Here is a 25,544-nt window from a genome sequence, read left to right as displayed (position 1 = left end):
ATTTATGCAAATATCTTACCAAATTTCGGGGATCCATTTTAATATCTGAGGTACAAAACACACAACTCTTACAAGCAATGCATAAAACATTAGTTCTAAATTCCTGATAATTATTGAAGAATTTTTAAGCACCTTGGTCATAATTTGGAAAGGGTTTTACAATCTAAAGTCTAAATTAAGTCTCATCCCAAATACATGCTGTAATGAAGGAGTGTGAACTTGAACTGGTTTGATGTCATGTGGCTAAAATATCATTCTTTGTGTTCTGTATCAATCTAATGCTTTACTAAATGTATCAAAATGCTATAGGTTGGAAACGTTTTACTGATTTCAGGGTTATGAAAATGCTTTACTAAAGGTGATGGGTAAACCTGGCAAAAATAACAGTGTAAGTTGGTCACCATGGTAACCACATGGTGAAAGTCTATGTGTCAGAATTATGTTATTTTTCACCATCACCATAGTGTTTCACCATTGCAGCGTTAATACAATAAAAATTAACACAATTTTATTACATGTCTGTCCGTTAATTCACCAAAAATGTTATTGTTCATACTTTCACCATTAACAGCGGCATGTGTTGTATATTTTTTTGTAGAATGACATTTGCAGACTAACAAATACGGCATTGCACCATCACATTATGACTAACACATTATTTGTAATTAACATATCATTTTAATATGCTGAAATTTGTCAGGTCATATTTGTTAATAAAAGTACATTCATTGGTAATGACCTTTCTGTACTTTGACATTGCAAATTTGACCTTGACCCAATTTTTAGCTATAGAGCAGGCTATTGGCTATTCAGCTTCTTTTTATTGCTTATAGTGTATTTATTAAATATTTCAAATTCTTGGGGAAGATGAAACAGTTTTGAATGAGCCATTACTATTTAGATGCTATTTATATAAATCAGCAAACCTAAAGTTGATTAGGGCATCTTTTTTAAAGTACTTTTGTATTGGTTTATATCATGATTTTGTTCTAAAATAGTCACCCAGGGTTTGATTTTGGCAATTAAGGTTTCAAAAGGTTGGAAACACTTTAATGCATAGATATTAGCAAATTCTTTTGATGAATAATCTTTTCTTGAGAGTTCCCACAGATAATCTAACTTTTGTTCTAAAAATACTTTGTCGACATTTTTCAAGAGTCTTGGTCAGACACTGGGTCAAAAGGTCACCAGGTTTTCATTTGTTCAAATTTAAGTAACTTTTAAGTAAGATTTTGAAATTTTTTATAAGGTTACAGGTCACAGGCTGTAATGTCAGGTTGAAGGTTGCCAGTCTAACCACCAACATCGCAGGTCTTATAGGACCTTAATGGGGCCACTTATACTGGTAATGTAAAGGGTATAGAAAAAAAACCTTTAAGAAGAATGCCTGACTGGAAACTACCACCAATTTTCGAGACAATTACCCTTCAAATATAGATTTGTGTCAGAGAGTTTATATAAGTAATAAAGAGATCTGAATAGTTACTAACAATAACCAATAGCCTGCGAGTATTAATGTCACATGTTTACAGCTCACAGCTCACGTTGCTTGTATGTTTCACATTATGTTTTTTACAGGGTTATGAAGGTTCGTTATTAAAGGTCACGAACAAAAACGGCAAAAATACCTCAGTAAGTACTGTATAATGTTGTGTATTGATTGCTCCTATAGTAGGAGCACCACCACATGGAAATAAATCAGGTATGATTTGGAAAAGAAATTGAATGCAATTGTCTGAAAACAGATAGGAAAATAATAAAAGTTTTGGGTCATCAAATATTTATTGATTGATTGATTGATTGGTTTGTTTGTTGATTGATTGATTGATATTCAGCTCCAAATGTTTCTTGTACATAAGTGACCATTTAAATTGATGCTGTAATAGAAATTATTATACCCTGATTTGTAATCAACTGTCAACATTGTAAGAGAAGAACAAGAAGCTTTCATCATTTCAGAAAAGTCATTCAAAATCTATAATATGGGTATTACCGCCAGAGACAAATAATGCATCTATATGAAAAATAATGATAGTACCAATAGTACCAATTTGTAAGAATTTGTAAGGAAAAGAAAAACAGAATTGGTAGTTGAGACATTTGTAAGACTTGCATTATGATTTCTTAAAATTTATATAGGCATTCAGAACGTAAATTATTGAAAAACAATTGTGCAAAGAATAGTGTCATTGAGGATTTTAAATCCTTACAATTGCAATGTATATAAAATATATAGTTAGTAACTGTAAATTTAGAAATGTTGTGCTAGATTATTAATTGCGATTTCAGGAAGCGCTGCATACAAAATGTGCTATCCAAATATAATTTGTTAAAACCTATTCCATCACAATTTTTGAATAAAATAAACATGTAAAAAAGTTTTAAATTCACGATACATTATACCATTGAAGATAGATAATATTTTACGTATTATACAAGAGTTGGATATTCAATTTTGTTTTCTGTCTTTGTAGCCTGTAGGATTTGTAACATTTAGTTCCCGAGCAGCTGCAGAAGTAGCCAAGCAAGATTTACAAGTAAGAAATCATTTATTTTCCATTGTTCATCAATTACTGAGAGCAGGTGCTATTATCCGCTCTCTGGAATTTGTTAAAAATATTATGTAGCTAAGAGATGTATGATTACTAATTTTCAAATTTCGTACCAGACAGAGGAAGTTGTATTAGCGCAACAAGATTTCTTTTCTTGTAAATTATAAAATGTTTGTTTTTAAAGCATCATTTTTTGCCGAAAATCTTTAAATTCTGTCCAATCGCTTAATTTTTCTAGCTGTACAGATTTTTGATAAATACAAGATTGATAAATGTGTTTTTTGGGGAAATATATGCCATCATCATTAAAAAAAAAAAGGTCTTTTTGATGCAAGGCTTATCCAATTGCATGTTTTTCTGTAATAAAACATCGTGAGCAATTTCTGTAGTTGCAGTATTGATTTGGTATAAATTTCTTTCAGCAATCAAAACTCTACATTTTTTTAAATGTGAATCTTCAATAGATTCAGTAGAAAATTAGAACAGTTATATATCATGTTTTGTAATTTCCTTAATTAACAAATTATTTTCAAGTTAAATTTAGATAACGATTACCTTTAGTTACGATCTAAATATGGTCCACATATACTGGTAGTAATAATTGGTTTTTGCTAATGTATTGCAACAAGATACAATCTTTGTAATAGTTACATTCATTAAGCCAGATAATAAAACAGACTTGATTAAGGCCATACAGTGACCTGTCGTTGCACATATGTGTTTATAATGACGTAACATTGCAGTCATCATATCAAGGAAGCATATATACTTGCTATATGTATAAAAGTCACAACTAAACTCCAAAGTAAATTTAAGGTGGTACCTAACACCTTTACTAAAATTGATTTGGCTCGTTTAATTTTCATAAAATATTGACAAAGTATTTACTTTGACCCTTTGACAAAAATATGAAAATTTCAAAAAAATTGAACCAACCATTTTATCAGAAAAATTACACTGGTTATATAGCAGTTTGAGAAACACCAATTTTGATCATTGAGAAGCTTAATATTCCCTTTACAACACAACGTCATTAAAACGTTCTGCTGATTTTACAGAGTTAACTCCCTGTAAAAAGATGGAAGTCCATAAAGACTAACAAAGTCAAGACTTTATGTACTAACAGATCGACTTGAAAACAACAGTCATATTCCTGACTTGGCACAGGCATTTTCCTAAGAAAATGATGGGTTAAACCTGGTTTTATTGCTAGATAAACCTGCAACTTGTATGATCGTTGTTTATAGTTTCATTATATTGACAAAACTGTGTAGCAATGTCATACAGAATTTTCAAGATTTTGTAACTATAGTAGGACACACATAGTGTGATTCTTTTTAGCATTGTTGTTGTAATATATAATTGAATTTTAAAAACAAAAAGGTTATAATTGAACATTATGATTTCAGGGTGTGAGATTTGACCCTGACCTACCACAGACTCTGAGATTAGAGTTTGCCAAGAGTAATACTAAAGTTACGAAGCCAAAACAACAAAGTCCCCAGCCTGCGGCAACACTTCCCACGTTTATACATCCTCTTACTGGTCGTAAGTATACATGGTCGAAAGCAGATAGGATTTTGCATTTTACGAAAAGAACAATTGAAACAAATATGAAGAGATTTTATTTTATTTCTGAAATGACAAAGAACAATTTTTTAACCATAGCAAAAAGAAACAAATACTGAGTTCATACTTGTATCTCATTTTTAGCCTCTATTTAATTTGGATTTCAAATTTTAATGTTTTATGTACTTCTGAATATTCATAAGAACTAAATCAGCCTCCATTTAATTTGGCTTTCAAATTTTTTGCTCTATGTACTAAACGAACCTACGGGTACTTTAAAAAAAAATACCAATATTGGCGGAATTTTTGAAATGGGAGAAATGATATGTTATTTTTACATAAATATAATTAATTTTGGTTAGTTTTATTGGGTCAAATTAGATAACATTGTAATATATATTTTGAGGCGGGGGATCTATGTCTGAATCGTTAACTGGACGAGCGTTGACTGTCGGTAAGATATAATGTGTGGTGTGTAAGGGGCTTTTATGGTGCTATAAGGGTGTTGTCCCATGTTACAAATGTATTTATTTATAACAAATAAATGATAATTGCTAAAATTATGTAAGAAATTTAAGTGCAGCAATAAATAAAAGATAATTTATTCAATTTTTGTTGATAACAAAAAAAAAATTCCGATTTATTTTAATTGTATACTGCTATTTAATTGCTTAATTGTTGAAAATTAGAAATGCACTCCCACGTCAAGTTAGAAGTAAAAGATTCAATAACTTTATTACAGTATTAATATGATTGATTGCTGGCTTTCATTATGGCAATATTAGATTATGAAGCGGTTACATAATTTCAAATAAATAGATGTATTGAAAAAAAAAATTTCATCAAGGTGTGTTTCTATACTCCAAGTCACTATGACTATGGTTACATCAAAAGTATGCATTGAAATTTTGAAAAGTTTTGTTTTGATAATCATTTTTGATATGATTTACAAGTTTTATATTATGGATAAATTCATGTACTTGATAAATGTGTAATTGCTGCTGCGAAACCCAATACATCAGAAATCACCAATACTCATATATAAAAAGACTGATTACGTAATTTTAGCAATTATAAATAAGATAAATGACGTCTTTATCATATTAATAAAGTTGATAAATTTGAAGGAGGTTTTTTTTTGTTATGGATAAAGAGATTTAAATGATATCATACAGCTAGGCAATGTTAATATTTCTATGCAGTTTAATTGATTAAATAGATATATGTAAATTTTATTACTGTATAAATCAGGTGCACTGAGATTCTCCTTGTAGACAGAGGGAGCTACTAGGAGATTTCTGAAATAAGATTGACACAGAATTTTCTGAAATATACATCGTCATATACATGTATTTAGTTAATCATAACTACCAACTTTTTTCAAAATCTCTATGGGGGGATTTTTAGACAAGAGAAACTTGTGCAACACTTATAAATATGTCATAAGTGCTTTTAATCTTGTATCTTGTATGGTGTTTGGAGTGTTACATAATTTAAAATGTCATTTTAATTCCTTTGAATACCTGCTTTGAGGTATTTAGTTGCTATAATTGAGGATGTCGTTGAAATTTCCAATGAATCAAGCCTGGTAGTTGGTCTGAATTTTAATTGAGGATTTTTTAGCCTGTTACTGTGATAGGTGATAGTAACGTTTCATCTGTGTCATTCTTAACCTTACTGTCTGCCATTTTCTGTCTGGTCATGAACATACATGTAAATTTTTTATTTTTTCTAAAAGGAGGTGACCCATTATCGTATATGGATTGTCAATTATGATATGTATAAGCATTTGATCTCATGAAGAGAAATTTTTGATAACATTTGATGAAAAACAAGACGGGAAAAAAAAGAGTAATAAATGATAATTTTTTAAAATTAAATTTTTACTAGTATTTCATGACCAGGAAAGTTTTTGAAGTTTAATTTGATGCACAACACCATTAAAACAGCAGGTGACAGAATGCTGTGAAGACCAGAGGATTGTGGGAAAATTAAATGGCAGACATTTTTCACTCAAACAAGATTCTTGAGAAAGTACCAAAATTTCATATGAAAATTAGACAACTTTTTTTTCCAAAACTATTCAAAGTTTTCAAGAAAAGTGTTTTATTTTTGTAGACTAAATTCTGATACTTTTTCTGAGAATTATTAGATCAAATGGATAAGTTTTACATAAGGAATATATTTTCTTACTTTTCAGGTTGCAACAAATGAACATAAATTCTCGTTAGAATGGGGATGATGTAAGCGGCCATTTTAGACACTTGTTGCTATGGATACAAGTTAATATTTGTTAAATTATTTTCTAATCCAGCACATTTTCTTATAAAATTTCACAATAGCATGCAAACGAGCTTTAGACAACTTTTAATAGAATTTTATAATTTTTTTTCTAAGTCACTGCATTTCATATAAATATAGATTATCACCCCATTCTATGAGCCAATCAAAACTCTGCAACTTGTCACATGTCATGAATTTTTGATATGAATATTTTGGTAATACCTGTCATTTGATTGGTTGCAGACGACAGTTTTTAATACAATACACACAATTGCCTGGGTTGCGGTAACATTTTATTTGATGGTAGTAGGGTACTTACTTACACATACTAGCATATTCACGTGTGCGTGTTTCTTTTCTCCCTCACTTTACAGAAGAGTTAGGTGCTGCCTTTATCCCAGGTGCTCCTGAGGCGTGGGCGCCACACCCATTGGCCGCCTATCCTGAGTTAAATCCGAATGCTGCAGCTATCCATCACACAGCACTCATCCAGCACCCAGCCTTAGCACAAGTTCCGGTACGGGTTAGTTATCATTTACTTCCATTTATCGCACTCGTGCAAAACTAGTCACATATCACCATGGTAACAAACGTTTTATATCACATGATTGAACAATTAACATGTTTTGGAATGTTGGTGTCACAACAGATTTGAAACACAGAGGTAACACGATAAACCATTACGTTTGGTTTTGAGTTGTGATGGCAATAATTTGAGGAAGCTGAAGAAGACAATCAACACTTGCTAATGTGATGCACAGGATAACAGGTTGAATTTGAGAGTAAATATGATACATCTTCAACCATGTTCGAGAAAAAAAATTCTAATTTTAAATTTCCCCATTTAGGAATTAATTGTTTATTAGTAAAATGGGTGCAAATTATCTCTTTGATGGATGGATATTATTTGGAAAAAATACATAGCATAAATAAACCTAAACCAAACTTTAGCTGAAAAATTTCATTTGTTTGACAAACACTAATTTTGATCATTGAAAAGCTTAATATTTCCTAAACAACAGGAACCTGATTAAAATGTTCGGCTAAATTTTACAAAGTTTTCTCCGTGTAGTGATATGTACCACCTTAAGCTCCACTCAACATCTTAAATAAAATTTACCCCTTGAAAAAAGAAAATATTGTTGAACACATGGATGATTTGTGTTGTAATATGGATAAAAGATAGATCATGTTGAATGTAATATAGATAAAAGATAGATCATGTTGGATATTGTTTGTGTTATAACCAGGATTATCATTGTCTTAATGTACAGTTTTGTTTTGCACGATGTGATAATTGGAAAATGTGTGGTGTGTTTGTGTATTTTGACTGTGTATTGCAAATGTATATAATTGTGTATTTATGTCAAAACGTATTGATGTATATGTGGGTTAAAAAGTGTAATGAATTTTCAGGATTTTGTAAAAAGTTTGACCTATTAATTTATCACACAATTCAAGTTGATGTCGATTTTGAGTTCTGGCTTTTTTCAATCTTTTAATTTTGATTTTGACTAAAATTTGTTGAAAAGCTAAATGCTAAGATTAAATACAAGAAGACCATTCATAAATAGGATTAGGTTCTATCAAGTTTTGGCTTAGAAAGGTTGTCTGCTATAAGAAATATATAAATGTAAATTTATCAGAAAGATTGGAAAAGATATTTGATATTTATACACAGTGCTTGTTTCTGACTTTTAAGTCTATGAATAAAGCAGTTTTACAACCGATTTCATTGAGTGTGAAGCTAAAGGTAATATCTTTGGTTAGCTTGCTTGTTAGCTGAACCGTGAAGTCATTGTTAGATCAGGTAAACTACCCTCCTTTAAGAGTAGAGTAGTCCAGCAGATAACCAATCTATCTGTCTGTTGGACAAGGCTACTTTGAAAGGAGGGTAGTATACCTTACCTAATAATGACTTCATGGTTCAGCTAACAAGCAAGCTAACCAAAGGTATTACCTTTACCTACACACTCAATGAAATTGGCTGTAATGAAATTTCACAGTAGTGGTCAAAATAAAGGTTTCTTTCTGATTCTGCCACTTTGACCAAAGGCTATTTGATGATCCCTACACTGTCCCCCTTGTTCCATTTCACATCTACTGTGTCCCTAGGTTATATTCTTAAATTATGACTCCACTCAAGACCTTAACATAGTTGTTCATTCACAAGTTTCATAAACTCTGTAGTTTTGAATGAAATTGGGTTTTCAAAATTGGGCCAACCACTTACAAACTTTGAACAAATAAAATATCTGTGGTATCTCTTTCTAATTTGATTTTGTTCTGGTAAGTTTTTTGTAGGGTAGAAATGGATGTGAAAGAAGCCATTTGCAATACACAGTCACTTTACTATAGTATATATTATGTACATGTACAACTATGGTATAATGGATAAAATATTTATACTTTTATATATACATGTATATAACAATTCTTGATTGTGGTATTTTAAATATTGTGACATTGTTTCTATAAAATGACTGTTTGTATAAGGATGAGAGTGACTGTAATTTTGCAATTTGATTTAAAATTTCAAATGATTTTAATACAGTTGTCTTAAAATTTGCCACTTACATGTAAATGGATTGATCAATGAAAAAAACAAAAAAACTTCGTAGAATCTAATTTTAATCAATTGTCATTGATTTTTATTTTAAATGTGTAGACTATGCTTTAAAACCTTTTTGGTAGCAGATTAATACCTACTAAGGAATTGATACTAGATTTGGTGGAAGTTTTCTCAACTTTTGCATGTAAACCCAAATACTGTGGTATCGGATTCTCAGAAACGCTGAAAAAACAAAATGGCAGTGGCTGGCAATAAATTTGAAATGTTTTTAACATATAAAACTGAAGCCTGTTAGATAGACAGAATATACAATCTGGATCTGCTTCAATTTTGAATTCTGTAAATTCAGAAATTATTGGGATGTTTTTATTATTGCGAAAAATGCGACGGTTATAATCGCAATTAATTAAACTCTCATTTTTGATATTTTTTATGAATTAAACAGGAATTTTCTCAATATCTAAAAAATAAAAATTGCATTTTAGTCTTAAATGACAAAATACAATATTAAATACACGCAATAAACTCTGAATTTACAGTATATTTGTTCAATAAAATTGAGGAAAAAGTAAGATTCTTTTATCGCCTCTTCAAAAACTAATTTTATAATTGATTATGTTGTCTTTATTTGTCAATAATTTTTGTTAATTGAAATACACATTTATTGCCTAGTAGAACACAAGTTCTGATTTGCTGAATCAAACCCATGATTGATATGATACACAATTTCTGATTTGCTGATTCAAAACCATGATTGATATGAAACACAATTTTTAATTGGCTGTTCACTTATAGACCCACTGCTTAATTTTTGTACTATTTTTAATTTCCAGGAATGGATTCACCACTTCCCACAGGTAAATTTAACAACCATTAACAGTTAACAGTACCTCTATTTATTAACAGTTAATTAAATGACATGCATGACACATATATATATAGTTTTTATCGGATGTATATTGGAATTTCCAGTGTAAATTTTAGTAACATGTTTTAAAATGAAAAACAATTCAACACTTCTTGCACAAGGTGGCGCCATCTCATTTACATTCTGATCTTTGAAAGAAAAAAGGGGAAGTAATTAAAACTCATGTTTATATTAGTTTAACTCGTTTTAGATTATGTCTCAACAAAAGAGAGAAATTTGAAAATTGAGCTGACAGCAACAAAAACTGAGGAAATAAAAAACGAAAAATGATGGTTGAAGTTAATATGCGAATGTGTTTTTCATTTTGTTCTGTGTGTCAAAACAGTATTTATTTTCCATTTTATCTAATCTTTAATGCATCATGCAAATTCTGGGTGCCAGGAAAATTAAGAGAAACAAAGAACAACATTATTTTATTACCATTACTGACTAAAATGCAAAAAAAATATAATATTTATGCCAGCCCATTTACAATATTTCCTTATTTGAACATTTTTAGGAATGGATTACACATTTTCCTCAGGTAAAAGAAAAAATCCTCATTTAATGCACAATAGCTTGATGAAAAAAATATATCAAAATTCAATTTTTGACTTGTATGAATTTTGATATTTTCTATTCAATACTTTTAAAAAGTTTTTACCAAATAATGATTTAAAGTTTGGTTGTTGTATCGATATTAATGAAAATTTAATATGTGGTCTACAAGCAGTATAAATACACCATTGTTAATTCTGATAAATGTTACATGGAACGCAATTTTAATTTTAGCAATTTACTTTTTAACTGGAAAAAAATCTATCTGGTCCAAGTATAAAATTAAGCAGATGTGGTATGAATGCCAAAGACACAACTCTCCATCACAGGCCAAATGATGTAAATATAAGCAGTTATTGGCTGCCATCAAGAAAAAAATCCCAAACCATCTAGTCTGATATATAAGTCTCTGGCATGAAAAATGTAAAGTGATTCCAAGGGAAAACTATAGCACTCCATTTAAAAAAAATCACAGTTTACAAAATACACAACTATGACAGACATGAACAAATGACAACCGCTGAACTACAGGCTTCTGAAATGTATAAAATTTAGTAACCAATTGTAAATCTCTGTCGTCTATAGTTGAAAAAGTTCTACCAGTTTTAACTAGATAATGAATATCAATGGTGTTTTTATACTGTGTGTAACTTTTTGTCAACCTTTCTGTTGTTTGTTTTTAAAACTAAAGACAGACCTGAAATAAATTAAGCAGCTCATTTAACAAAAAAAATTATGGTGAGGTGGGTATATGAAAAATGAGAATAATTTTTTGTTCATCAAGCTATGAAAATAAAGTAATTCACAAATAAGTGTATGAAATAATTTCACTGTTATTCTTCACAAAAGCAGCTTTTCAAACTTGCAAATTGGTGGTATTTTCATTCATTTTCAGAAATCATATTTTAAAATAAATTTTCTAATTCAATTAATCAGAGATTTCTTCAGATATGTTTAAAGTCTGATTTGGAATGTCGTTAAAGTTGCCATTTTTTTCTGTCTTCAATATATTTTCTGGTTAAAAATTGAAGTTATTCAATTAGTTTTATATTACATGTGTTTAATGCTGTAACATTTTGAATTCAAATATTAAAATTTTGGATTTTAATTGATACTTTCGAGAACAAATTTAATGTGAAATTTTTTTCAAATGAAATAACAATTTAAACTACCATCATTTTCATGTTTGAACATTATAAACAAATGCTTTATTTTGTCCTTATGTTAGTTTTCTGTTGCATGTCTTGTTCAGTTGCAATCTGGCTTTTATTCAAGCCTTTTTGTGAAGTTGCAATTCCTGCTTTTATTCATGTATCATTTTGGTAAGCGATCTATTGCTTTGTATGTTGTACCTATTCTCTCCCTTGACAGTGAAATTATTTCAGACATACATGGCTACATATTTAATGACGAGATTATGAAAAAAAAAATTGAAGGGTCCTTACTTCTTATCTGTCTTCTGGTATAGGCTGACTTTTGTATTAAAGTTTTTCCTTCATTTGGAAATACGACCTTGACTGTATAGTCGGTCAAGGTCGATTAAAACTCCCATCATCAAGAAATAATATATAAAATAAAATAGGAATAATATCCTTTAACTGTTGAACAAAGAAATTTCCATTTTTAGACATCTGGTTTCCCTTTTGAATTTTCAAACCTTTTTAATATAAATGCAAGTGTCCATTTACACAATTTATATTTCAAGGAAAGATAACTCTAATTGACCTTTAAGATTGTTTCAACAGGAACTTGAAGGAGAAAGTCAAAGTTGTTTGAGTAAAATTTCATTGCATGCGTCCTTAGTTTCAGCATGAACTTTGAACTTGTACAGGCTGCATGAACAACTAGTTACAGAATTACATGATATTAACAGCATGTTAACACTTGTCTAAAGATCTGTTGTCGTCTGCTATCTGTGTCAATTAAAAAAAAATGTATATATATCTAAATATTACCATGGATCAAGCTAATATTAAGTCAAAATTTTGGAAAGAAAAGATTTTGCTACAACAAAAAATTAATAAAAGTTAAAAAACAACAAAAAAAGTATTATATAGAATGCATTAAATAAGTAATGCAAATACTTTGTAAATTTACTTTAAGATTGAAAATTAGTCTTTTTCTTTTTGGTCATATTTAAAAAGCTGATAGAAATAGTTTTAATCAAATTGTTTAAAATTTGATTGAATAAGGTAATTTTTAGATATTTTACATTTTACAACCAGAGGTTCACTGACAAATTTAAAAAAATAAAATATAATATAATTTCACATGACAGTTTTTGTGAATTGTTATATGAAATAATGAAATAAGAAGAAATTGATTCATTGTAATTGTTTATGATATTAGTTTTCCAATAGAGATCGTTTCTCTTCTCTGTGCTTATAACCTATTGCATCTTTGTAGCAGTGGGTTTGCTTACAGCTGATTTCATAATCGTGGTAGAATTTAGTTTATGCTCTTAATGTTTACTGTAAACCAACTTGTTTCCGTGTTTTCGCATTTAGATCTTTTTAGCCCACCTTGCAGTGATTAAATTTCACAATTTTAAGTTAAATTGATGCAGTTGAATAAGGTAAAAAGCCAACTTTTACATATTTGCAACGATTTCTATTCATGTTTTTTATCTACTCATGAAAATTTGTTGGTTTACAGTATTGTACTTGAGCTGAACGTATAAAGATTTTCAACCATTAAAAGTAAAAAATATAGTGCAAATAGAAATTCAGTCAAAATTACCAAAAAATGATTTATTATTAAATTTTTGTATTTGAAAAAAAACCTTGATATTAGAACTTTTAAGCAAGGTACCAAAAACTGGAAACAGCTGTAACAGGCACAGGTCATTAACATATCTATTTATAGAACCACTTATCACATGATCACTGGAATCACGGGTCTATGTTTATTAACAGATACATCACCCAGCAGTTGTAGCACCCCCTACGGCCGTATCAGCTGCCTTGCCACATCCGCCATTAGCAGCCACGCCTATTTTAACTAGCCCAATTAGCACGATGAGCACCCCCTCGACGTCGAGTTCGCCACTGATGCAGCAAAATGCACCGTGCTCCACGCTCTTTGTGGCCAATCTTGGTCAATTTTCATCTGAGCAGGAGCTAAAGGACTTGTTTAGCAGGTTAGTTCACTGGCCATCTTTGGGCCACTAACATGGTCCAAGTCACTTCAGGCATTTGGTAGAGGTCAGAGTTACTTCATTCTCTCATGGTCTCCATTGGTTTATAAGGTCTTGTTACTCTTGTGTTAGATGAATTTGTTTATCTTCTTATTTTAGACCAGTGTTGTATGTTGAATCCTGATCTTTACAACAAGTGGTTGTTCGTGTAAGGATTTCAGGTGTGCAAATGGTAAAAGTTGAACTGATGTAAATCATCTGACTGCTGGAAATCGGAATTTTTTGAGCTTTGGTAAAATCATAGAACCATTTCATATTCATGTAGTGGGTTATCTCCCCATGGTTTGTGTTTAGTCTTTGATTAAATTTAATCCTACCAGTACATATTTATTAATATTGTTGTTTTAGTGAAATTTGCTTTGTTTGAAACTGGCACATGCTATATTTTGTTTGTTCTTTTCACCATTTTTCTTAAATCATTTCTCTCTTAAAAAATATTTGGGAGGTGTTTGGTTTAATTTTATTTCACCTCTGAATCTTGTATATTGATCCTGCAATGTTACCCTGCCTCTGCCTGAAGTGATTTTGGATCTTTTCATAGCATCTTTGAAAATGGCAATTCTCTAAACACATCTTTGATTTTTTTTTTTTTTTTTTTACAAATATTTAAGGGATCTTTTACACCTTAATGCTTGGTATGTCTGGATGTTTAATTATCAAAATCAAATGTTATGGGACTAAATACATAATACAAACAAAAAAAAACAAGTGCTTATAAAATCAAATTTTGTTATGGGTCAAGTACTTCCAACTTGCCTGCAGACTTTTTGGCAATGTCTTTCTTAGAACAAAATAAACTTAAAAAATCATAAAAGTAGATAGTTGATTTCCAAATGCAATTGTAAATTATTCAAAAATAAAGGTAAATGTTTTGGTTTTTAAACAGAACTTGCGAAATAACAAAATAAGCAAGACTAAACATATAGATTTTCAAGGATGCTAGTACTAATATATTAGTATAGATTATTTCTCACTTATCTGGGATTGACATACCTACATAGTATTTTTTCCAGAAATAATTTTCACTTTCTATGCATTACACCCTTTATATGACAAAATCAGTAGTATTGCTTCTTTTTAAACCCGTTTGATGTTGTACAAGGCAGCATATAGAATTTACAATTATAGAATGAATTTACAGCTATTCTACGATATATTGATTAAAATCTAACAGATTTTTATTATATTTTACCATGTACCACTGACAACACTGCTTCAAGATAGTAGTAACCTGTTTCATGCAATATGAAAGTGTTTGACAAGACCACATGGCATAAATGTTAACCAATTAAAAAATAGATAATATGAAATGTATATGCATTATTTGTTGCATGCACATGTATCACACTGAAAAATCTATATAGTCACAGTTAAAGATTCTAGGTTTATAACAGTCAGGTCAGATCGAAGATGGTCAAAGAAATAAAACTTACAAGACTTTGAAGGAAAGATAACAACAGAAATTTAAGTAAACTCCAAAGAAAACAAATCATTGACCATTATTTTTTTGTGTTGTTTGTTTGCTGGATTTGCCACATCTCATGTAATTTGTTGAAGAAATTAACATCAAATGATACATACTCAGGTTTTAAGGTTTAGATATTTATCAAACCCTCACAAAAATATAGTCGCTTTGGTGTAGTGAATTCATATTGCCTTTATACTAAGAGTTTTTGTTTTGATATTTTCAAAGTTTTGCTTTTTCTTGTAGTTTTCAGGGTTTCAACCGGCTAAGAATGCATAATAAAGGAGGTTCACCAGTGGCATTTGTAGAGTTTCAGGTAAGTTAAAAGAAAATCAAAGTACTGTAAGCGCTGTAAGTTCCAGTCCATAAAAGTCATCAATATACGGTTATATTTGAACACATCTTACAAGTAGCAGCAAACATTGTTAATTCCATATAAAAAAATTCTTAAAAGAAAAGAGTTCTACATTTTTCCAAATATGGAATACCAGACAATTTGTCAAGAGGAATGTTTTGTCAAGATTGTTATTTGAATAAACACAAAACCACTGGCTGTATATCAAACAAACTAACAAAACAAAATATCAGGCTTGTTAATTAAGTAGAAATCTGAAAGTGTTTATTTTCAAAATCAGGAAATAGTAAGTAAAAAAATACAAACTTTTAATTCAACCTTGTTGGTGTAAAAAAAGTAGAAATGTGCTAACTGCCACTTACTTTAATTGATTATATCAATGTTATTCACAACCTAGCATGTCATCTATATTTGTCACTCAGCATCAACAGCAGGATTTGTTTGGTGCCCATATATTCTTAGCATCACTGCGTATTTATTTTTGTCTGGCTGTAAAAGTACCCTCCCTTTGCACTGTAGCGTGTTAACAAGCATTAGATAATTGTTTTTTTTTGCCTTTTTCTGTCATCACAAATATTCAGTGCCTTTTTACACACTTTTTCAGAAATCTGTGTTATCTCCCCTATATGTGCTCTTATTTGCATATTTTATCACATGACTTTCAAATTAGATCACATTGCCAGTCAATCATGTCACATGCTAGTTTTCTTCAACCAGAGGATTCAGATCATTTGCACTGTCAAAATATCCCAGTAAATAAATTGTCTACAAGGTGGATAATAGAGATTAAATTTCAAGATATTTGTTATTGCCTTAAATTCCCCCACAAAATCATCCCTTTACCTAGAACTACCTGGAACCAAAGCTTTCCTGTTGCAGTTGGTCAATGTTTATATCTCTTGAGTCAACTGGAAAAAAGGCCGTCTATTTGGATTCTACTGAGAAAAGAAGTATAGAAGAAATAAAATTTCTCAATGAGCCTCAAGTTTCAGATTGACTGATATTGCCTCAATAGGATGGCATTTATGCAATGGAAGTAAATTGTACAGTTAGACAGAATGCAGTGCCCTTAAATCATCTCAGATGGGTCAGACAGAAACAAGTAATGCAAGGCCCAATGAAAATTTAATTTACATTTTATTCCAGGATTTAAAACAAGCAACAGAAGCATTGAATAGACTACAGGGTTTTGTTCTTCTCTCCTCTGATAGAGGAGGAATACGTATTGAATATGCAAAAAATAAGATGGGTGAGGTGGTGAGTGGACTTTAACACTGTTACTATGGTAACAACCCAATTAAACAAGTAAGAACAATTTATAAATCCTCTGGCTGTAGCTAGAAATGGAGTCCAAAAAAGGGGAGACAATTTACAAAGGGGCATAGCTTGAGAGATAAACTGGATAAAAGTCTGAAATTTTTAGTAGATAACAAAAAGTCCAATCAACACCTGAATGTCGTAGGGACATGTTTTTATTCTTTCTCTTCAAACAATGCACATGATCTACTAATAAAATCTTATTATTTCCTTGGTCTAATTGAAAGGAAATTTGAATTTTATATTCTATATAACAAAGTAGCTTCACATTTTTATGCAGTTCACAAACAGATCATAGCTTACTGCAGCATGTTTCACAAACTTTTTATAGATGTTATAGCTCCCCCTTTTCTTTCTTTGTAGATGGTGTCAAAGCTGTGATGGTTCTTCCCTCTTTTATATTTTTCATCTTATTTTGAAATAATAAACAGTTGTTCAGATTTTTTTCTTTGAAAATAAGTACCCAAAAATATCTGTTTTTTATTTATTATACTGTTTATCAATCTAAACTCTTTTTTCACAGTACTGTTAAAAGGGAAGTAATTCAAAAAAGTTTTTCAATCAAATGGCACAAATTTATCATTTTTCATTAGCCCTGTTACATATATTTTCCTTTCCCTTTTTAAGAGAGAGAACCAGAGTGTTTCAACAAGATTTTCTTCTAAAACCTGCATATCTGAATTAAGTTCTTCATAGGTCTTCATTGTTTCATGTTTTTGTAAAATTATTTATCTGTCTTTTCTGTGTTTCAATGCTATCAAATTTTACAAATTGTACCGAAGAAAGTACAAGTGTCTCTATGCATCAACAGATAAAGAAAGAACGATTTTAAACTATAAAAATACCAGATTAGGACATCAAAATGATTTTAGCATGTGCAGATTTTTTTTTCTATAAATATTTTCGTGATCCAAAACTTGACTTTTATTATGTGTTTATTCAGTTATTTTTATCAGCACATATAATTTAGTATGTTGTGTATCACATTGTCTCCCCTATTTTGACCCCAGTAGTGTAAATCACATGATCACTGCATGAGTAGGTGATTGGATACAGCACTGCCAATCAGATTAATGAACAACATCTCATAAAGCTGATAACCAATCATATTGAACATTTCAAAACTCTATGTAGATTTTGTTTCTATTTTCCTACCTTTTGTTTTTCACTATGCAGTAACATAAAAGCATGGGCAGATGCACAAAGCAGTTATTCTTTTAACCATATGTATACATGTGAATATATAAAAATGTTTTTATAAACCAACCAACTTGAAAGGAAATATTATTTTTCCTAGTATGCATACAAAAACCATTGTCTTTCAACCAACAATATACTTCAAGAAAATACACTGAATTTTTTGTATACATCAAAAATATTCAAAAGCAAAAACTTCACATTTCATGAATTGGAGCTGCGACTAACAGACAATGTTAGTCCAAGATTTTTTAACTGATATATACTGTAAATTCAGACAATTTTTAGTGCATTTTAAAATTGTGACGTTTGAAAAGGAATAGTTTAATTTTTGGAATTTTAAAATGCTGCATTGGTATATAGTGCATTCAAAATATAATATAAATATTGTTTTTTTTTTGTTTTTTTGTACAAACTTTTCCTTATGCAAAAATAATCTTAGTGAAAATTCCTGAATTTACAGTATTTTCTTTTCAATCTACAGCCTTCCAAAAAAATGTAATCACTTCAGTCCTTTCCTGAGTTTGTTTTTTTTTTGGCGGAGAAGATCAGGTACTGGTGCAGAGTTATGTGGGTCATAGTTCGCAGTAATGTTTTACTCATCTGTTGTATATGACAATAATACTAAATAGAAATATATTGTTTTCAGGGTAAAAATCAAGAGGTTCCTATGATGGTACCCGGTCATACCACCATTTCACCCACCTCAGTGTTATGATCTCATTGGTTACCATGGACACAACTATTCTGCTTAATGATTGGACATCTTCATGGTTACCAAGGAGACAGAACTGATGACAATTTCCTGTAATAAAAGGGAGATAACTTATTTATTTGTTAATTCAATGGTTGTTAATGAATAGTTCAGTGATTTTTTTTTGTATTATATTATAATAAGTATATATCTATATATAGTGATTTAGCTATTTATATAAAATATGCATGAAATTTGTTGAAACCATTTTTTCTGGTTTTTATGTTGATATTGAATATTGTGTATTGATTATTTGTTTATTTGATTTAGTGTTTAGCTATGTATTGAAGGATTGTGATTGGCTAAGAAATAGAAAACAAGTTTTGATTGGTTACTGTCTCATTGATATTTACCCCACTTTTCCTTCTATTCACATATTTATATACATAACACACCTTGATAGGATGACCCATTAAATATTCCAACACAACCAAAGGTTAACTGTTAAAAAGTGACCTTTGATGTGTTATTTTTTGAAAAAAGTTTATTTGGTGATTTTTATTTTGCAATACTGTACAAAATATTGCTTGTCAAAAAACATACCACTTTAAAAGAATTTGAAAACACTTCCGTAAACACATCAGAAAAAAAATAAAAAAGATAAAAAAAAAATATGAATAATATTTCACCTTATAATCATCACATGAAGTAAGATAGATTGATTCACTAAATTGACACATTTTCAATAGCCAATCACAATCCTTGATTAACTAGCTTCATTTTCATATTTAAATCATGTTATTTTTTGTCTGTGTTATTCCTTGAATATTTATTTTTTGAGGTCAGTTCAGGTGAAGTTTTGAAGTACACAAAGCCAGAACCTCTGGTTCAGAAATTAATTTTCTATTATAGTCCATTTTGGAAGCCATGCTCAAAACACGATCTTTCAAAAAAAAAATCTGTGTTTTTTTTTCACTTTGTTTAATATTCAACTAAATTCAGACCAATTAAAAAAAAATTGGAACAAAAAATATATCTGGGGAGATCAAATTTAGAATGAAGATTATCAAATTGAATAAAAAAAATAAATGTTCAAGTGAGCTACCTTAGTAATAGTCTCATAATTTGTTATTGATATTACATAATTAGTAAAGAGTTTTGATTAGCTCTTTTTCCGTCCAATCATTTCTTCAACATATCTTCACTGCAGGGGCATATCTATATTCAAACGAACAGTTATTATGCCTTTTAATTTTAATGATTGCACAGATCCTCTGCGGCGTTTTATGCATTGATGTAGTGAGGAATTCGCCGTTTCAGAATCTAATGCATTCTGGGTAATATTGAGGAATTGCTTAAGATGTGAGTTGTAATACAAACTGTGTGCAATTCTTCAAATAATCAGAACAATTCAGGGATTTTGTTTTGTTTTTTATTCAAAATGTAAATTTTTAATCACACGAGGAGCTGTAAATTACAGCAGCCTCTTGTACCATACACAAAAAAGTATAATCTAGATTTTATAAAGTATTCAATCAAATTTGAAAATTTCGATGTGTTCTGTACGAACAATGAATATGAATAAAAATTTATTTAGTTTTAATTTTGTTTTAAAAATTAGATCATTTACCAGAAAGGAGTTTGAAATAGTTAACAAAAATTTTGGTAGATCGAAAAACTCATTTATTATTAATCCGAAACCATGACAACGAATACTTTTCATCTTTTTAATATGCAAATTGTGTATCTGTGTTAATGATATTCTCTGTTTTGGTTGTGCAAAAAGTTAATAAAAATTCCTTGAATTATTAGATTTTAATCTATTAATTATCTTTATTTGAATTAACATTGTAAATCGTTCAGGAGTTTGAAATTCCAGCCTATGACGTGATGAACAACTGGACCAATTTAAGCATCTCATCATTTTTTTTTAAATGGTCCCCCATTTTTTGTACATTTTTTGAAGTATTCCCTTCGAACAAATGCTTTGAAATTGACATTTTTTTCAATGACATTCCACTTGTAATAATTTCCAATGCTATTATTGTTAATTGTTCTAATATTATATGTGTTGACGAAAAAACATCAAACTTTTTATGCAAATGTTGTTTACAATTTGTTGTTTTGTTTAAATTGTAAAATGGAGGCAACCATATATAGTGCTGTGTAAGTGTTTTGTGTGTGAAATCAATTTCAGCTGTCTTGACGATAAATTGAGTAGTCTCTCTTGTAATTGTGAGAAATGACAATTACCTCCCTTTGATTTATATCTGAAGTGTAGAATAAAAAATAATTAACTATTGATGTTAATGTTTTTTCTGACAATTTACAAAGAGTTTTTCTCTAATCAAGAACAAACAAACAAAAAAGATGCATTGTTAAGAGAGCTGAAATTTTTTGTAAATATTAAATGTGTTACATGTCTTTTTATACTTTTTTCATGAAAAGAATATTTAGATGATAGAATTGAATTGATGAAACTCTCCATAATGAAATTGTTTTCAAATAGAAGCAATATAGTGTTTTGTAGAGAATTATTTTCATTTTTTGCTTTATTATTTATTTTGCTCATTGAGGTCAACATAAGGTGATTGACATTGCTTGTAATATAATCAAATATTGAATTATTATTTTGTATATTTTTCCTTTGTTGGACCCCTAAATCTTACAGTTTTTGTTTGCTTTTCTGTCTCAAGAGAAAGAAATTGCCATTGGTGGGGTTCCTGCAGGAGGGTTATAAGCTTTTTGTATTACTCAGTATTTATATCCCTTCTAGGGCCTCAATATATGAAATCCATACTAAGTTGTAGTGTCATGTTTAGTTGCGTATAATTTTAGTCATATTTTATGTTTACAATGAAGTTTTGTCTGATAAACAAACAGCAATAATCTACTTTTCATGTGACACTGTTAAATATTGATAGACCTCTTATGCATATTGGAAAACAATTCCTAAACAGGGTTTTATTTTATCTGTGTTTAATGAAAAGTGGGATTAAGCAGAATTTGATCATCCCTTTTGGTGCCCCATTTTTTGTTTGTTGTGTTGGTTACTAGGTGATTTCTTTTTCATGGGAGAGGAATATGTTTGGTTATAGAAAATAGTTACTGTTTTTTTTATTATTCACTGCGTAAAAATGGGTACAGGCTATGCCTTACTTAAACAAAGCTGATATTTAGGTTAGGAGAAAATAAACTCAACATTGGGAGAATTTGACAAAGAAAGTGCTTCAGTGAACAGTATTGTTTCATTTAATATTCAATTTTACTCACCAATGATAATTCATTTAAAGTCTGCTCAGTTAACTTCATGTTTTTCATAAATAAATAAAATACATTTTTATACCAAAATCTTCTTAATCCGTTCAGTAGTTGTCTGTTCTTTGTCTTCTCAAGGGAAATAACTCTAGCTTCAAACAAGTTCTAGGAATTATATCTTCAAAAGGAGGGTAGACAATTCCGGTATAGCTTATTAAACAGTATTTAGATAAGTAATACTCAGAATATTTTTCATGAACAAAGCTTTTCTGTTGTTTTTTCTAAACTGCTGTACAAAATTTGTGTTCTTTTTTTTAGTTGAAAATAATATGTCATTTTCATAAAACTAACAAAAAATATTCTTGATACAGGGTAAAAATGAAAGCAATATCTTATATTCAAGACCTTTTTTTCTTTTGTTTTATTATTTGTCCTTTTCTACTTATTTCTTATTCAATTTTTTGGTTAAGGTAGAATTAACAATATATCTGTGCAATATTTAGGACTTTTTTATAAATATAATTCTCCAATGATTTCTATAATAATTTTACTAATTGTCTAATGACAAAGCAATATATGTTGAAGGTTTTGAATGTTTATTATAATTTGAACTTTATTACCTCCATCAAAGAGAGTTTTGTATTTCTATTGAAAGAGTATAATGCTAGTATTCATTAAAAATAATTTCTTACTAAAATCTTTTATAATGGTAAAAACGAATAATGTATTTGAAATAAAACTTCAATTTTGTTTGGAATATTTAATTTTTATAAATATCGAGATTAGCTTCAGGATGCTCTTTTATTCATCAAGATCATCTAATTAAGTTTTTTTCCTAATAAAGACAATTAACTATACAAATCACTTATATGTTTTTATGATAAGACAATTGACTGTACAGATTAAAGACAATTGACTGTACATATTAAAGACAATTGATAGTACAGATTAGAAAGGTACAGTTTTTATGGGTAAAATAGTTAGTAGCCTGTGATAATTTGTTTATAAATATTTAATAAATGGATTAAGATAAAAAATATGTAAATTAGATGATTTGTGACTAAATGAATTAACTAATCAAAACTTTAAATAAATAAATTCCTTGACCTCTTTTATATATAGTCTGAAATATCATGTAAATAGGAAATCTATTTATAGTAACAATTGAATTTGGATGTGTACAGACAGTATATATATATATATATATATATACACACTTGTTAACAATTCAAGTAAACTTTCCACAAAATTCTAACCATTTGTTAACAAATTATATTAGCCTACACTACTATACCCATAATATGCAATTCTGAATAAACAAAATGGGCTTTGATTTTGAAATGCATCATTTAAGCCAAATCTGTAATGCTGTAGGAAAACTTAAAACTTTAACTCAACACTTAGTCATGGGTCCAGATTTCATATTTGAACACATCATATATGTTTCGTTCCCCTTTCTTTTCTAGGGCATTATATTTATGCAGTTTGACTGTCTGTACACAACCAAATTTTCATCAGTAGTTCTGTATAGTTAGTTGTTGATTCTCTGGTCAGAGACTAAATTATTTAGTTGTGTGATTGTAAATTGTAGATGTGTGATGGTTACATGGTCATTTTATTGTAAAACATCCACTCCCAGGTCACCATGGTTACATGGTGGTTTTTTATTGTGGAAATTTCCAAACCAAGTTCCCTGGCAATGCTACTTAAATTTTTTACATATAATCTTTTTGTAATTTATTTGGCCAAAAGATACTTATTTAGAGGTTCAATACCTGTTTTCAAATGTTTACTTCCGTATATGTTTTTTGTATTTTGATATTTTTGTTCAATTTACAAAGCACTAGATGTGCATGGTTCAGGTTGTTGTACTTTTAGTTCCAATTTGTAGAAAAATCAATTCAAAATCAATTGTTATTAGAGTGATGTAAAACTCATAATTCAACTAAAATTAAATTTACTTTTGGCCATTATTTAATACATTCAAATTTTGTAATCGTTTTTTTTCCTTGCCAGTGGCATTCAGAAAGATTGTGCAATGTTACTTTTGCTCAAGACAATTTTAATTTATGCATTTGACCTTCTGACCTTCAACAAAGGTTAAAAGTGCCATATAGTATTCAAACACAAGTCGAACTTTTGACACACATATCTCTTACTTTTGACCAATTTTAGCTTGAAAAAGTCATCCTAATAAATTGTAATGTAACTATTTCTTTTAATCACATGATCCTTTGTATTAGTTTTGATTGGTTGTTGAAGGTCAAATGGTCTTTTGCTGTTACTATGACAATGACAGAGTTCGTGACTGTTTATATCTGAAATAAATCAGCAGATGTCTCCATTTATATGTGTTTATTTTTTTTCTTTGTTTGCCATATTTTGATGAAGATTGATATAAGTAGATGTGGTATGAGTGCCAATTAGACAACTCTCCATCCAAGTCATGATATGGAAAAGTAAACCAATATAGGTCAAAGTAATGTCTTCAATAGAGGTTATCTGAACTGTGGATGCAGTGTGAAAAAGAGGATGAGCATTTGTTAAGCTGAGGGTGATTTCAAATTGTTTTGAGTGCAGTAAATCCATTAGTAATTAGACATAAAAGGATTTTATATTGGCTATTCCCACCACTTGGTATCTTGTCAAGACTTAAATGTGATCAGTCAATTTGATAATTTATTCTTTCTTCAGTCCTACATCATGTACACAAGCTTACCAGTACAGACACCTACATTGGCCTGCTAGATTCCATTGTCGAATGAATGAATAAACTGACCAAGCTTAGCCAAGGTACAAGATCTCTCTTGTGTACATTCTTCCAATGTTTGATGAATTGATGATGATGTATGGGTTTTTCTGTCCGGCTATCCTGTATGGATATTGCGGACTTTCTACTTTCTACTTAATGTTTGGTTCTGGTTCAGTTGACCGTTTAGCTTTTACTTTATTTCTAGGAGTGTGATAAGGCGTATCTGGCCGTTCCAAGATCAAAAGTGCTGATGTAACTGCCTCTGGAGATGGCATCAATAGTGGCGATGTGTGAGATGGTGTTGTCCGGAGCAACTCGGGATCGTCTAGGTCGAATCCCTCGTCATAGTCGATCGGGCATCGCTTGCCTCTGTCTTTGGTTGGCTGGAGGTAGTACTGGCGATGGTATGCCTTCCTGGGGTTGTACGGACTGATGACTGTGTCCGTCTTGATGCAAATGCCCTCAGGTTCCCCTTGATACTTTGTGGGTACTATCTCGCTGCTTCCATCTCGTGCTGTTGTAGCTTCTGTTTGTTGGTTCTGGTCCAACTTTTCACCAGTGTGGTGAACAGTGTTCTATTGTTTGGTGAATTGATCTACTGATCAGGCCTAGCTAAGTAAAGTCAACCACACTGGTGAACAGTGTTCTATTGTTTGGTGAATTGATCTACTGATCAGGCCTAGCTAAGTAAAATCAACCACACTGGTGAAAAGTGTTCTATTGTTTGGTGAATTGATCTACTGATCAGGCCTAGCTAAGTAAAATCAACCACACTGATGAAAAGTGTTCTATTGTTTGGTGAATTGATCTACTGATCAGGCCTAGCTAAGTAAAATCAACCAAACTGGTGAACAGTGTTCTGATTGCTT

At 30.1% G+C, this 25,544-nt stretch overlaps 1 protein-coding gene across 31 annotated transcripts in view; it reads left to right on the top strand.

Moving 5' to 3' along the window:
• Window positions 1-24,271, top strand: part of LOC139495727 (RNA-binding protein with multiple splicing 2-like) — a 92,125-nt gene extending 67,854 nt beyond the window's left edge. For 3 of the 31 annotated variants that reach the window (XM_071284057.1, XM_071284071.1, XM_071284081.1), the window contains exons 3-13: window positions 335-388; window positions 2,475-2,537; window positions 3,962-4,100; window positions 4,528-4,575; window positions 6,806-6,927; window positions 9,810-9,833; window positions 10,404-10,427; window positions 13,357-13,580; window positions 15,349-15,418; window positions 16,604-16,762; window positions 18,621-19,337. In XM_071284057.1, coding sequence (XP_071140158.1) covers window positions 335-388; window positions 2,475-2,537; window positions 3,962-4,100; window positions 4,528-4,575; window positions 6,806-6,927; window positions 9,810-9,833; window positions 10,404-10,427; window positions 13,357-13,580; window positions 15,349-15,418; window positions 16,604-16,729 — 894 coding nt within the window. In that variant the 3' untranslated portion in view covers window positions 16,730-16,762; window positions 18,621-19,337. Of the gene's footprint in view, window positions 1-334; window positions 389-1,578; window positions 1,633-2,474; window positions 2,538-3,961; window positions 4,101-4,527; window positions 4,576-6,778; window positions 6,928-9,809; window positions 9,834-10,403; window positions 10,428-13,356; window positions 13,581-15,348; window positions 15,419-16,603; window positions 16,764-18,620 lie in introns of those variants that run through there. The other 28 variants (XM_071284068.1, XM_071284077.1, XM_071284085.1 and 25 more) reach the window with 22 other exon arrangements.
• Window positions 24,272-25,544: the final 1,273 nt, after the last annotated feature.

This window comes from Mytilus edulis, chromosome 11 (assembly GCF_963676685.1).
Source record: "Mytilus edulis chromosome 11, xbMytEdul2.2, whole genome shotgun sequence".
Taxonomy (NCBI): domain Eukaryota; kingdom Metazoa; phylum Mollusca; class Bivalvia; order Mytilida; family Mytilidae; genus Mytilus; species Mytilus edulis.
The sequence above is the reverse complement of the archived record's forward strand: the minus strand, read 5'-3'. Positions and strand labels throughout refer to the sequence as shown.